Source organism: Brachyistius frenatus, unplaced genomic scaffold (assembly GCF_029030835.1).
Source record: "Brachyistius frenatus isolate BFR_SWC_R1_liver_20210118 unplaced genomic scaffold, ASM2903083v1 Contig_420, whole genome shotgun sequence".
In the NCBI taxonomy this organism is placed as follows: domain Eukaryota; kingdom Metazoa; phylum Chordata; class Actinopteri; family Embiotocidae; genus Brachyistius; species Brachyistius frenatus.
This window is the reverse complement of record NW_027211019.1, coordinates 33,913-47,791: the sequence shown is the minus strand read 5'-3', so window position 1 is coordinate 47,791 and position 13,879 is coordinate 33,913. Positions and strand designations below refer to the sequence as shown.

The window sequence follows — 13,879 nt, the reverse complement described above, 5'->3', positions numbered from 1 at the left end:
ATGTCCCACAGCTCCACCTGCTGGTCACAGAGACACAGTGCAGGTGGTCGACCAGCAGTTAGTTCTCCCTCACAGAGTTTGATTGGATTTCCTGATTAATCAGCATGTTGCTCTGTGGATCGTCCTCTGATGGAGGTTTTCTTCCACTTAAACTTCCCACCGACGAAGTAAAACGCGGTTTATGTTTAAATTCTAGTGCGGTCGATTCAACCTCTGTCACAAGCAGACAAACCTCAGAAAAACATCCGAGACTCGAGAGAACCTGAAAATGTTCTCTGATGAGGCCAGAAGTCAAAACGTCACCAGCTGCAGATTTCGTCTGATTTCACCTGATGAACAGGTTCAACGCCGGCTTCAAGTATGGAACAGAATGTGCTGCAGTTTATACTCATTTAATAAGAATATTATTTGATTTAATTACTAAAATAAAGTTCTTCCTGCAGCTGATTTAATATTTAATTAAAGCTGAATAACTTTTTAACTATTTAAAAATACTGAAATAAAATTTGATTTTGTCTTCAGGGTGTTCAGGGTGCAGAACCGTAACTATAATATGTTGAATTATAATCTATCTCATATGTCACAGTCAACTTTAATTTGATTTATTTGATTTATTCAGCACTGAACATTTTCGAACCTCATCGCCAACCGAGATTATTCACGTCATCTGTTATTGATCAGCAGGTTTCAGCTCATTGGTCCCCAAACGGGGCGTCGCCAGATTCAGGAACAATTGGAGGCGGGGCTTGCAGGGCTGAGTGTCTCTGATTGGTCAAGTACACGTATGCTCAGCAGCGTTTTATTTTCTGAAACCTGTGGCTGATAAGGACGTCGTTCTACTTAGAGTTCAAGGTGACAACAATCAGCAGATTTGAATGTAAATCTCGGCTGAAGCTGCAGTGGAAACATAAATCACAAAGATTATTCAGGAAATTACATTTTTATTGAGCGTCTGAGATACAGTCTCTGAGTCCACATGTCCTACAGTAACAGAGATGATGTCATCCTGATGACACTTTTTAAAAACTGAATCAGTCTCATTTTAATGAGCTGAGTGGAGAAACGTGAGTAAAAACTGGGAGTTTTCCTGCCGTCCTTCAGGTTGTGGCACAGTGAGACCTTCAGGAACCCGGAGACCAGCTCCGGCTCCTGCAGGACCTGAGAGGGACCGGTCCCCGAACCAGATCTACGTCAGCGGGCCTCAGACGTCCGCTTACATCCTGTCTCCTCGACAACAGCGAGCCAAAGTAGATTCACATGTAGACAGACTACACGGCTACACGCTACCTTTGGCCTACAGGTAAATGCTGGGCGCTCTGGGACTCGTCCTCCCGGTTCCGGTCCCGGTCCCGGTTTACCTCTCCGAGCTGATCTTGTACCGGAGGACGAAGTAAGCGATGAGCCTCAGAGAGAAGAAGAAGATGGCGAGGACAATGAAGTCCAGGTAGAGTTTGGCATCCAGCATGTCCAGCTCCTTCAGGATGGCCTCCGACTTCTGGAAGTGACACGTGTCGTCTTCATCGCAGTGAAGATCCTGCCGGTCCAGACCGTAGATGGACAGGATGACGCCCTCGAAGCCGTACCTGAAACACAGCACAACCAGTTCAGCTGAGGACCTTCTGAGCTGTAGCGCCCCCTGCTGGGTGGACGCCTCTCGTCTCTCTGCTCGGTCCTGCAGTCGTGGAGCACTGCCCCCACCTGACGTAGGAGATGTAGGACATCCACTGCAGATACCAGGGGATGGTGTCGAAACTGACGAAGAACCCGGAGAACAGCAGAACCGGGATCGCCGTGACCGGACCCACGAACGTGGCCACCTGCAGGAGACAGACGCACCTGAGTGACGTCGGCCGGTCAACACACCTGTGAGCTCACACAGGTGAGGCGGCGGACGAGAGAACCGACCTGCAGCGAGGTGGAGGCGGCTCCGATCAGCAGACCCAGACTCTGAGCCACCAGCGAGGTCAACACCCCCAGAGACAGGAAGAGGAAGAAGCGCCCGGCGTCCGGAGGCTGAGCCGTCATCCAGTACACGATACTGCAGTACACTACCGGGAAGACCACCTGCACAGCACAAAGTACTCAGTACTACACAGGATACTCAGTACTGCACATTATACTCAGTACTACACAGGATACTCAGTACTGCACATTATACTCAGTACTACACATTATACTCAGTACTGCACATTATACTCAGTACTACACATTATACTCAGATTCAGTTTCATGTTTGACAGAAAAAATTTCAAAATTTAGAATCAACAGACGTTTCAGACTCGAACAGTGAACTATCTTTTCATTATTAAAAGTGTTTCTGATTAATTTCCTGCTGTTGATGCTCTGATCAATCGATGCATCCAGCTGTGTCGTGTTACCTGGAAGGGGACGTCAGCCATCGTCTTAGCCAGGTAGTACGCCTTCAGACTGTACCAGTAGTTCAGGTGTTCCCTCAGAAACACTCCCATCTCCAGAGGAACTGAAACACACACACACACACACACACACACACACGCACACACACGCACACACACGCACACACACGCACACACACACACACACACGCACACACACGCACACACACGCACACACACGCACACACTCAGCTCTCTAACATCATCTATGTTGATGATACCACCTGGTTGGTCAGTGATCCCGTCCTGAACAATACTAATCATTGATGTTTCCTTTCCATGATCTAAACGGAGATCTGACCGATACAGTTCAGCATCATCAATACATAATCTGTAATCTAGCTGTAACCTGACTGCACCACAGGCCTGTCAATCAAACAGACACGCCCCCAAAAACAGGTCTTCTTGAATCTTCTTTTCTAATGAATGAGGGATTATTTTCAGATGGACCTCCAGAAAACTAAGAAGAAGGAGTGACTTTAGCTAACAACACCGAGATAACTGATGGACACATTTTATTCACTTTGGATTTGATGAGAGAAGTTGAATGGGAGTCTATGGAGCCGGAGGCTTTTTGGAGCCGACCTCTAGTGGCACTCGCTGGGATTGCAGCTGAAGACATTTCTGGATCAGAACCATTTTACAGACCTGAAGCTACGAACTCTTTTATAAACAGTCTGTGGTCCTGACATGTTTAATGTCCTGCTGTTAAAGTAAAAACTAGGTAAACTAAGGCAAATAAGCATCACCTGTGTCGACATGAATCCACACACAGTCTATGTTTAAATATGCTGACTCACATGTGAGCACTGTGGGCATCAGAGCAGCGAACATGAGGAACAACATGGAGAAGAAGAGGAATCCGGAGTTACTCAGAACCTTCTTGGCCTCGTTCCCGATACCCAGGTACAACAGACCAATCAGAACGCCGATCCCGATGTGAGACGAGATCCTCAGGTGAGTCAGCACCTGCTCGACCAATGAGAGCAGTTCTTATTAAAATTTTACACGCTAATATCGCTGAACCAAGATGAAGTTCTTCTACTTAAAAAAAATGGGAGCAAAAAGAAAAGCGTTGCGTTTATATTTTTGTTGAGTGTAAAATACAAAACTTTTTGATAAATTCTTGTGATTATCCTGTAATTTAAGTAGCAGCTGGTTTTTACAAGAGAATTAAAAGAAAAATATCTTCCTGAAATCTAGCAAATTATCATTAAAGCTTAAACTAGTCTTAAAGATGTCTTAATTGTTGCATGAATGATCCCAGTGGGAGCACCCATCCACAGCCTCCACATGTTGGACTCACCGAGTCTCGGAGGATGCTGAGGAAGGTTCTCCTGAACAGAATGGAGAACTGAGTCATACAGCTGGCTGAGAAACTGTGACAGCCTTCAGACGAAGAACTCTCCTGGAAGAAAGACAGAGGCATGATGGGAAATACAGGTACAGCAGAGTTAAATAACATGACAGTATTCATCAGCTGGGATCATGATGGATGGATAGATGATGGATGGATGGATGGATGATGGATGGATGGATGGATGGATGGATGGATGGATGGATGGATGGATGGATGGATGGATGGATGGATGGATGGATGGATGATGGATGGATGGATGGATGGATGAATGAATGATGGATGTATGGATGGATGATGGACATATGGATGGATGGGGTGCGTTTGTTTTCTACCTCCTCTGCGCGCTGCCACAGGAACGAGTGGAGGTTCGTGTCTCCGTTCAGCTCCGTCTGGTAGTCCTTCTCTGACTTCCTGTCCTGGACCGCCTTCACCAGTCGCAGCATCTGGTCTCCGTACTCTCCAGACGCCACCTCCATCACTGCGGCAGAGGACAGTCGGGGTCAGACGAGGACAGAGAACCAGACGAGAACGTCCGGCGACTCTTACCGAAGTCGGCGGGGTTGTGGTAGGTGGGGCAGTTGAGTCCGAGGTCTCTCAGGTAGGGAACCAGACTGGACACCTTCCCTCGGTAGATGCACTGACCCTGACTCAGCACGTACAGCTGCAACACACACACACACACACACACACACACACACACACACACACACACACACACACACACACACACACACACACACACACACACACACACACACACACGCACGGGTTGGAGAGTTTGTGGAATGAAAGCAGGTGCAGGTGTGACCGCCATTTCAGGTGAGTCTGTCGAGAAGCTGCTGGGTTCGATCACCTTGTCGAACAGTTCGAAGAGTTTGGCGCTGGGCTGGTGGATGGTGCAGATGACGGTCCGTCCTCCTTGAGCCAGAGCTTTGAGCAGAGACACCACCTGGAAGCAGGACGAGCTGTCCAGACCACTGAGACGCAGAGACAAAGAGTTTTAACAACACTCTGGACGTCTGCCAATATTCACCTCAGACAACAGAGGGGGTCATGTTCACCACCTCTTCTTTTAACAACACTCTGTAAACGTTTGGGAACTGAGGAGACCAGTTTCTGGAGTTTTGAAAGTGAAATGTGGTCCCATTCTTGCCTCATACAGGATTTCAGCTGCTCAACATTTCAGGGTCTCCTTTGTTGTATTTTTCATTTCCTAATGTGCTAAATGTTTTCAATGATTGACAGGTCTGGACTGCAGGAGGCCAGTTTAATGCTATAAGAAGCTGGATGGTCCCTCTCTTCTTTAACCTGGAGGCTGCAGCGTCCATGATTTCCAAACAGAATCTCAGATTGTGATCCATCAGACCTCAGGACAGTTGTCCACTTCACCTCAGTCCATCTTCAATGATCTCGGTCCAGAGAAGGCGGCGGTGTTTCTGGATCATGTTTCTATCTGGTTTCTTCTTTGGAGAGTTTTAACATCATTTGTGGACGCAGCGATGAACTGTGTTCACAGACGATGGTTTTCACAAGTGTTCCTGAGCCCATGCAGTGATTTCCACTCCAGAATAGTGGGTTTTTAATGCAGTGCTGCCTGAGGGCCCGAAGATCACCACCATCCAATACAGTGACCCCTCGCTATAACGCGGTTCACCTTTCACGGTCTCGCTGCTTCACGGATTTGCATCGTGCATTGTGTTCTGCATTCTGATTGGCTAAACAGTCTCTCCGCTTCTTCTCTACCTGTTTGTCAATAACGTTGCGGTTTAATATGTACACGTACGTAAAACAGCTTGCCAAATTAAAAATAATCGATGGTGGCATGTCGGTTTATAAGAATCTTTTTGCCCAGAAGAAAAAAGAGCGACAACAACTACCGATAACTATGTTCTTCTCTTGAAAAACCACACCTGCACCGCCGGCTTTAGAAGAAAGAACCGCTGCAGAGCGGAGTCAGGATGCAGCGGCTCAGTCAGAAGAGCAGTGAAATACACGAGTCACTATTTGTCCTACTGTACTTTGTATTTGTTTTCATAATCATTTTTCATTTCCTCCCGTTCTAATCCAATGACTCGGGTCGCAGTGGGGCGGTGCTGATCTCAGCAATTTGAAGCCTTCAGTTCGTATTGATGATTAAAATTATTATTTTACAGTACAGTAGTTATTTGTAAAAAAAAAACATTTATACAGTACTTTTATTTGTTAAACAAATGCTTGGGCTTGTAAAAAGGTTTTGTTCTTTGGTTTCAATGTATTATGGAGTATTTCATTGTATAATAATTGTAAAAAAAATAAAGGTTACTACTTCACGGATTTCACCTATCACGGTTTCTATTTGGAACGTAACCCCCGCGAAAAACGAGGGTTCACTGTATTGGTTTCCAGCCTTGTCCCTTGTGTTCAGAGATTTCTCCAGATTCTCTGAATCTTTTAATGATATTATGAACCGTAGACGATGAAATCCACTAATTCTTTGTAGTTTTACGTTGAGGAACATTATTCTTAGATTGTTGAACTATTTGCCCGTGGGATAACATTAAACTTTCAAAACTCCAGAAACCGGTCTCCTCAGTTCTCCAACATTTACAGAGTGTTGTTAAAAGAAGAGGTGATGCAGTTCAGTGGTGAACATGATCATGGAACAACTTTTAGAGACGTGCTGCTGCATCAGATTCAAAATGTTCATATATTTTTAATAAAACAATAAAATGTCTTTAATATGTTGTCTTTGGTCTTGGTTTTATATTAAATGTGAGTTGACATGATTTACAAATCATCCCATTCTGTTTTTGTTTACAGTTTACTGAGCGTCTTAACTTTTATAGATTTCAGGGGTCAATATCGATATCAGGGGGGTAAAACGGGTCCAATTAAACCATGTTGTGGTTCTGACCTCGTGGGTTCATCGAAGAACATGACCGGAGGATTATTGACGAGCTCCAGAGCGATGGCCAGTCTCTTCCTCTGACCGCCAGAAAGGTGCGATGTCCTGGTTTTAGCACAGTCCATCAAACCCAGAGCCATCAGGATCTCCCGGACCTGAACACAGAGACCAGAACCAGACCTGCTGATTAAAGGGTGCATTCAAGGACCAGGAAGTAGTCGGGGGTCCGGACTCACCATCTCTCTGCGAGCCTCCGCCTTCTCCTGCAGCTTCAGGTTGGCTGAAACCTGCACAGAAAACAACGTTCCGCTAACAACACTGAAACGGGTCAAACTGCAGGGACCAGAATCCGGTGTGATTCGGGGTGTTTTGGTACCATCATGACCTCCTGGACGGTGAGATGAGGCAGCAGCATGTCGTCCTGCATGATGTAGCAGGAAACCTTCCTGAAGGAGCGCAGGTCTCTGGGCTGCCCGTTGATCAGGATCTCCCCCTTCATCCCCGTCTCCCTGTTCACAGAGACATTGCCCCCATCAGGACACGTTGAGAACTACAACACCGCCCCCATCAGGTCAGACTGAGAACTACAACACCGCCCCCATCAGGACATGTTGAGAACTACAACACCGCCCCCATCAGGTTAAGCTGAGAACTACAACACCGCCCCCATCAGGACAGACTGAGAACTACAACACCGCCGCCATCAGGTCAGACTGAGAACTACAACACCGCCGCCATCAGGTCAGACTGAACACTACAACACCGCCCCGATCAGGACACGCTGAGAACTACAACACCGCCCCCATCAGGTCAGACTGAGAACTACAACACCGCCGCCATCAGGTCAGACTGAGAACTACAACACCGCCGCCATCAGGTCAGACTGAGAACTACAACACCGCCGCCATCAGGTCAGACTGAGAACTACAACACCGCCGCCATCAGGTCAGACTGAGAACTACAACACCGCCGCCATCAGGTCAGACTGAGAACTACAACACCGCCGCCATCAGGTCAGACTGAGAACTACAACACCGCCGCCATCAGGTCAGACTGAGAACTACAACACCGCCGCCATCAGGTCAGACTGAGAACTACAACACCGCCGCCATCAGGTCAGACTGAGAACTACAACACCGCCGCCATCAGGTCAGACTGAGAACTACAACCATCAGGTCAACACTGTCTCCTATAATATCCATCTGGCTTCAGACTTCAGGTCTCTGCTGAATCTTTAAATAAAAAATAAAGCACAGATTAATGCAGACAGATGAAACTCACCTGTACCCAGCCAGGATATTCATGAGGGTGGACTTCCCGGCTCCTGAAGGCCCCATGATGGCCACCAGGTCCCGGCTGGTAAATTTCCCAGAGATCCCTTTGAGCAGAGTTTTGTAACCTGAGATAGAAGAGAAACAATCAGTGTGCAGGTTCCCAGCCGGACCGAGAGGGTTTCTTTGTCTTCGAGTCCTCGGCTCGGGTTTCACATCAGTGTGGAGGCTTTTCTTTCGCTCCACTTTCACATCAGTCTGCTGAGATTCACACAAACCCGACCGACCGCTATGAATGGTGGGATTTTAATTCAAACCAGACTTCACCTGGAAAAACCTTTTACATGTCTTACATTTGTGTCCATCAGCTTAGATTCTGACTGATGTTACATATTATTGATCAGGCTTCATCCTGCACAGACAGGATATAAAAATGCTGGATCTGTTGTGCTTCCGGCCTCAGATCAGGTTTTAATGTTGATCTGGTGTTTGGATGGTAGATGATGTAACAGGTAAATGTGACAGGAGCCAGGACAGGTGCAACACGCTTAATGCGATGAGCGCTCAGTCCGCAGGTCTGGATTCAGCTCTGACTGACCCAGGTCCAGTTCCCCGTCACAGTCCTTCAGATCAGACAGTGTTTGACAGGGTGTTCTGCTTCTTTGAAAAATTCATGTTTAAAATCAATCTGGACACATTAATTATGGAGATGTGGTTACCATGGAAACCAGATGAGAGTGATGAAGATGGCCTCCAGTAGCCGCTGCAGTGTTTATCTGCTGATGGACACTGAACGCTCTTTAATGGGATTATCAAATTTAATCTGACTGAATCGGATTAAGTCTGATCTGACCGACAGTAACCTCCACCGCAGCAACACATGCAGCAACACACACACTGCAGCAACACATGCAGCAACACACACTGCTGCAACACACACCGCAGCAACACACATTGCAGCAACACACAATGCAGCAACACGCACTGCAGCAACACATGCAGCAACACACTGCAGCAACACACACTGCAGCAACACACAATGCAGCAACACACTGCAGCAACACACACTGCAGCAACACACAATGCAGCAACACACACTGCAGCAACACACAATGCAGCAACACACAATGCAGCAACACACACTGCAGCAACACACAATGCAGCAACACACTGCAGCAACACACAATGCAGCAACACACTGCAGCAACACACAATGCAGCAACACACAATGCAGCAACACACACTGCAGCAACACACACTGCAGCAACACACAATGCAGCAACACACTGCAGCAACACACAATGCAGCAACACACTGCAGCAACACACATAACACTTGAACGGATACTATGCTTGTTTTCTTTTATTGATCACTTTTATTACATTCAATCTCTTTCCCACCAAATGTTTTAGGTTGTATTACTTTGATGAATCCATTCAAATTACTTATTAGATGTTTAACAGAGTAACTAGTAATATGGTTAATATTATCTGATTAATATTATCTGGTTAATATTATCTGGTTAATATTATCTGGTTAGTATTATCTGGTGAATATTATCTGATTAATATTATCTGGTTAATATTATCTGGTTAATATTATCTGATTAATATTATCTGATTAATATTATCTGGTTAGTATTATCTGGTGAATATTATCTGATTAATATTATCTGGTTAATATTATCTGGTGAATATTATCTGATTAATATTATCTGGTTAATATTATCTGGTTAATATTATCTGGTTAATATTATCTGGTGAATATTATCCGATTAATATTATCTGGTGAATATTATCTGATTAATATTATCTGGTGAATATTATCTGATTAATATTATCTGGTGAATATTATCTGGTTAATATTATAGCACCCATGAAACATCCAGTCGATCGACAGAGAATATACTTTAAAACTTTCTGTGGGTTCTCCGTCAGGTTCTCCGTCAGGTTCTCTGCCCTCAGCGCTGACTGTCAGGTAGAAGGCTGGCCGACCTGCAGCTCACATGCTGAGCTCCTTTCATAACGACTCAGATCTCAGATTAGGGATGAAGGACTGCAGTCACCTCTTTCTTATCACACTCAACCTTCAATGTATCCGGATCAACCACTGGTTCATCAACCTACATGACAAGTCAGTTCACACATTTAGACTTCTGTTGACCTGAGAACAGCATCATGGGTAACCAGTGATGTCAGAGAACATACAGAGTCGTGTGTCTGAAACATGCTGAATAAGCAGTAATGGCGCGTTGGCTTGCGTGCAGCCTGAGGAAGCAGCAGGTAATCTCACCTGAGCAGGTGTGAACTGTTCTCGGTGAAACTGGGTTAATGATCCGAACACAAACAAAGAGTTTAACTGCTGCTTCCAGGAAATCGGATCCGTCGAAGAGCAACAGCCGATAATTAACGATGAATACGACGAACAGCAGCTCGGGACAAAATAACAGCTGCTGATCGCTCAGAACGGAGAACGGAGAACCGAACTCACGCTGCTGTTCACGGGTCTGAATGTCCTGCAGGTCTGAATGTCCTGCGAGTCTGAATGTACTGCAGGTCTGAATGTACTGCAGGTCTGAATGTACTGCAGGTCTGAATGTCCTGCTGGTCTAAATGTCCTGCGGGTCTGAATGTCCTGCAGGTCTGAATGTCCTGCTGGTCTGAATGTCATGCTGGTCTGAATGTCCTGCTGGTCTGAATGTCCTGCCGGTTTGAATTTCCTGCAGGTCTAAATGTCCTGCTGGTCTAAATGTCCTGCTGGTCTGAATGTCCTGCTGGTCTGAATGTCCTGCTGGTCTAAATGTCCTGCTGGTCTAAATGTCCTGCTGGTCTGAATGTCCTGCTGGTCTGAATGTCCTGCTGGTCTAAATGTCCTGCTGGTCTAAATGTCCTGCTGGTCTAAATGTCCTGCTGGTCTAAATGTCCTGCTGGTCTGAATGTCCTGCTGGTCTGAATGTCCTGCTGTGCACATTATGATAAAAGTTAATGAAGTGTTGCGTGTAGACCTGAACTTGATGATGACACCAGTTCGTGAGCAGAAATGAGAAATCAGCTAATTCCTTCTTCTTCCTGCCACTGAGCGCCTCAGAAAGAAAAGCACGTACATACGAAAATAACACGCGTGTGGAAATGTATTTTTTTTTTAGAAAGTTTTAGCTTAAGTTAGTGATGAGTCAGCAAAATAATTCTGATTATGAAGCTTTGCTTTGCTTAATGGAATAAAAACTGACTTGATTCAAACTATTTGATTTCTTGTTATTCAGCAAAGAGAAAGACGTAATTTAAACATGTCCTTTAAAGATGTGAACTATCAGCGGACACATCGGGACTCTGTGTCTTTTCGGTGTCTCCTCTCGCTTCGTCTTTGTTTCGAACTGAAACTCGATCCGAGCTTTTCTGTCCTCATTCAGCTTTTTTTCCCCTCAGAAAGACGCTGACTCATCAAATCTTCTGTCATGTTCAGATATTAACCTCGAGGTTTCATTGACTTTCTTTCCTTCAGTCTGTCGTTTGCTGTTTGTTAAGACGAATAAAAACAAATCAGTGGGATGTGAAGATAAACTCTATATATTTAATAAATAAATATATATATATAGATAAATGTTCAGCTTGTTGATCGTTTTCTTCTTCTGTGGTTTATTTTCGATCAGCAGAAAGGCGACACGGCTTCTTCTAATCTGACCTGCAACTATTTACAGCAGGAGACCCTGACTGAGATGAACAGATTACAGGTCGATAATCCACACACACACACACACACACACACACACACACACACACACACACACACACACACACACACACACACACACACACACACACACACACACACACACACACACACACACACACGGTTGCTTGTCGTTTCACTGAGGGAAACACCAAAGACTAAATTAACGTCTTTTGCCATCCTGTTAAATGCCGTCGTTTTGCTGCTCGACTGTCGGAGGTTTTTTCACTTCAGTAACCAGAACTAAATAAATCAAATAAATAGATATTAAAAAAAACTGAATGTCATGATTTGCAAATCATGTTAACCCATATTTTATTGAAAATAGACCAAAGACAACCTTATGTTGAAACTGAGATTTGTTATTGTTTGAAGAAAAATATGTGCCTCTTTTGAATTTGATGGCAGCAACACATGTTGTGGGACAGAATCAACAAAAGAACACAGTTCATCACTGCATGGGCTCAGGAACACTTGTGAAAACCATCGTCTGTGAACACAGTTCATCGCTGCGTCCACAAATGCTGTTAAAACTCTCCAAAGAAGAAACCAGATAGAAACATGATCCAGAAACACCGCCGCCTTCTCTGGACCGAGATCATTGAAGATGGACTGAGGTGAAGTGGACAACTGTCCTGAGGTCTGATGGATCACAATCTGAGATTCTGTTTGGAAATCATGGACGCTGCATCCTCCAGGTTAAAAGGAGAGGGACCATCCAGCTTGTTATCAGCTCAGTTCTAAAGCCAGCATCTGTGATGGTACAGGGATGCATTAGTGCACATGGCATGGGTAGCTTGAACATCTGGAAGGAAGCATTAATGCTGAATGATATATTCAGGTTTTGGAGCAACATATGCTGCCATCCAGACAACGTCTCTTTCAGGGAAGGTCTTGTTTATTTCAGCAGAACAACGTCCAACCACATTCTGCACGTATTCCAACAGCATGGTTCTCTAGTAGAAGAGTCTGCTGATAAACTGGCCTCCTGCAGTCCAGACCTGTCAATCATTGAAAACATCTGGAGCATCAGGACATGAACAATACAACAAAGGAGACCCTGAACTGTTGAGCAGCTATCCTCTATCAGGCCAGAATGGGACCACATTTCACTTTCTAAACTCCAGAAACTGGTCTCCTCGGTTCCCCAACGTTTCCAGAGTTTTGTTAAAATAAGAGTTGATGCAGCTCAATGGTGAACATCATCCTGGAACAACTTTATAGAGACGTATTGCTGACATCAGATTCACAATGAGAAGATATTTTACATAAAACAATAACATTTCTCAGTTTTGTTGTCTTTGGTCTATTTTCAGTTAAATATGGGTTTACATGATTTGTGATGTACGGAGACCTGATCAGACAGACTCATCCCAGCGGTGGCTCTCACCCTTTAAACCAAGTGTGAGAAGATGACGGATGTATGAAGCCGCTGACCGAGCAGCTGGTCTTCAGGTCTTTTAAATAGAAGCTCAATGACCAGAAAAGATGCAGCAGATATTTTAACTCGTCTATTTTTATCTACGGTGACTGCAGTTCGCCGACCGACAGTAACCCGGAGAACACCTCCGATGCTCTGATGGGTCAGAACCAAACAGCCCTCAGAAACAACCAGCTGATCCTCTGAACAAACACTGACAGAAACTCTGTTGTGAACACATCGTCATTCGGACTCTTCCTCACCAGCCTCTGGACTCAACAGAGAAATGTTCTGATCCAGAACCTGTCAGCAGATATAATATAATAATAAAAAGTATCAGTCGGACCAGGTGTGTTGCAGTACCTTTCTTCCTCCACCAGGGACCCTCTCTGATGGAGTACGAGACGTCCTTGAACTCGATGTTGACGGCCGGTCTCCGAGGTAACGAGGAGAACCTCTGGGCCTCGGTCAGGTTGTTGTCCACCTTCTTCAAGTGTCCCTGCAGCAGCGGCGTCTGCTGGCTACCCACCGGATGCCTGTTCACCACCTCATCCATGCAAACACACACGGTCCGGGGGTCCAGCATCAAGTCCGGGGGCCCGTTGGTGTTCTGGGGGTCGGATCAGAAACTGAGGTGAGAATCTGGTGTGGATCAATAGAGGTCTGAATTCAGGAACCGAACCTTGACCCACCAAACCTTCACCGACCGAACCTTCACCGGCCGAACCTTTACCAACCGAACCTTCACTAACCAAACCTTCAATAACGATAAGAAACCGAACCTTCACCAACCGAACCTTT

General features: G+C 45.4%; 1 protein-coding gene across 4 annotated transcripts; it reads right to left on the bottom strand.

Moving 5' to 3' along the window:
- Positions 1-978: 978 nt before the first annotated feature.
- On the bottom strand, positions 979-13,679 carry abcg1 (ATP-binding cassette, sub-family G (WHITE), member 1). Of its 4 annotated transcripts, none has more exons than XM_069725366.1 (14): positions 13,442-13,679; positions 7,940-8,057; positions 7,035-7,167; positions 6,895-6,945; positions 6,668-6,813; positions 4,628-4,751; positions 4,321-4,435; positions 4,083-4,252; positions 3,721-3,867; positions 3,215-3,383; positions 2,379-2,479; positions 1,906-2,064; positions 1,699-1,817; positions 979-1,583 (listed from the first exon to the last, which is right to left on the bottom strand). In XM_069725366.1, the coding sequence occupies exons 1-14, from the start codon at positions 13,662-13,664 to the stop codon at positions 1,355-1,357; spliced, it is 2,004 nt and encodes a 667-aa protein (XP_069581467.1). In that variant the 5' UTR covers positions 13,665-13,679; the 3' UTR covers positions 979-1,354. The 4 variants fall into 4 exon arrangements, with proteins under 4 accessions (XP_069581467.1, XP_069581468.1, XP_069581469.1 ...); XM_069725367.1 differs by having other exon boundaries at positions 3,721-3,822; positions 4,107-4,252; XM_069725368.1 differs by having other exon boundaries at positions 3,721-3,822; positions 4,116-4,252.
- Between the last annotated feature and the right edge of the window lie 200 nt (positions 13,680-13,879).

Bases quoted from the DNA above. Each gene is read 5' to 3' on its own strand.
- abcg1 (XM_069725366.1), bottom strand. From the start codon at position 13,664: ATGCTGGACCCCCGGACCGTGTGTGTTTGCATGGATGAGGTGGTGAAC. The intron at 6,946-7,034 runs GTACCAAAACAC...TTTTCTGTGCAG, and splicing joins CCGTCCAGGAGGTCATGATG to GTTTCAGCCAACCTGAAGCT. The intron at 4,253-4,320 runs GTAAGAGTCGCC...CCTCTGCCGCAG, and splicing joins CCACAACCCCGCCGACTTCG to TGATGGAGGTGGCGTCTGGA.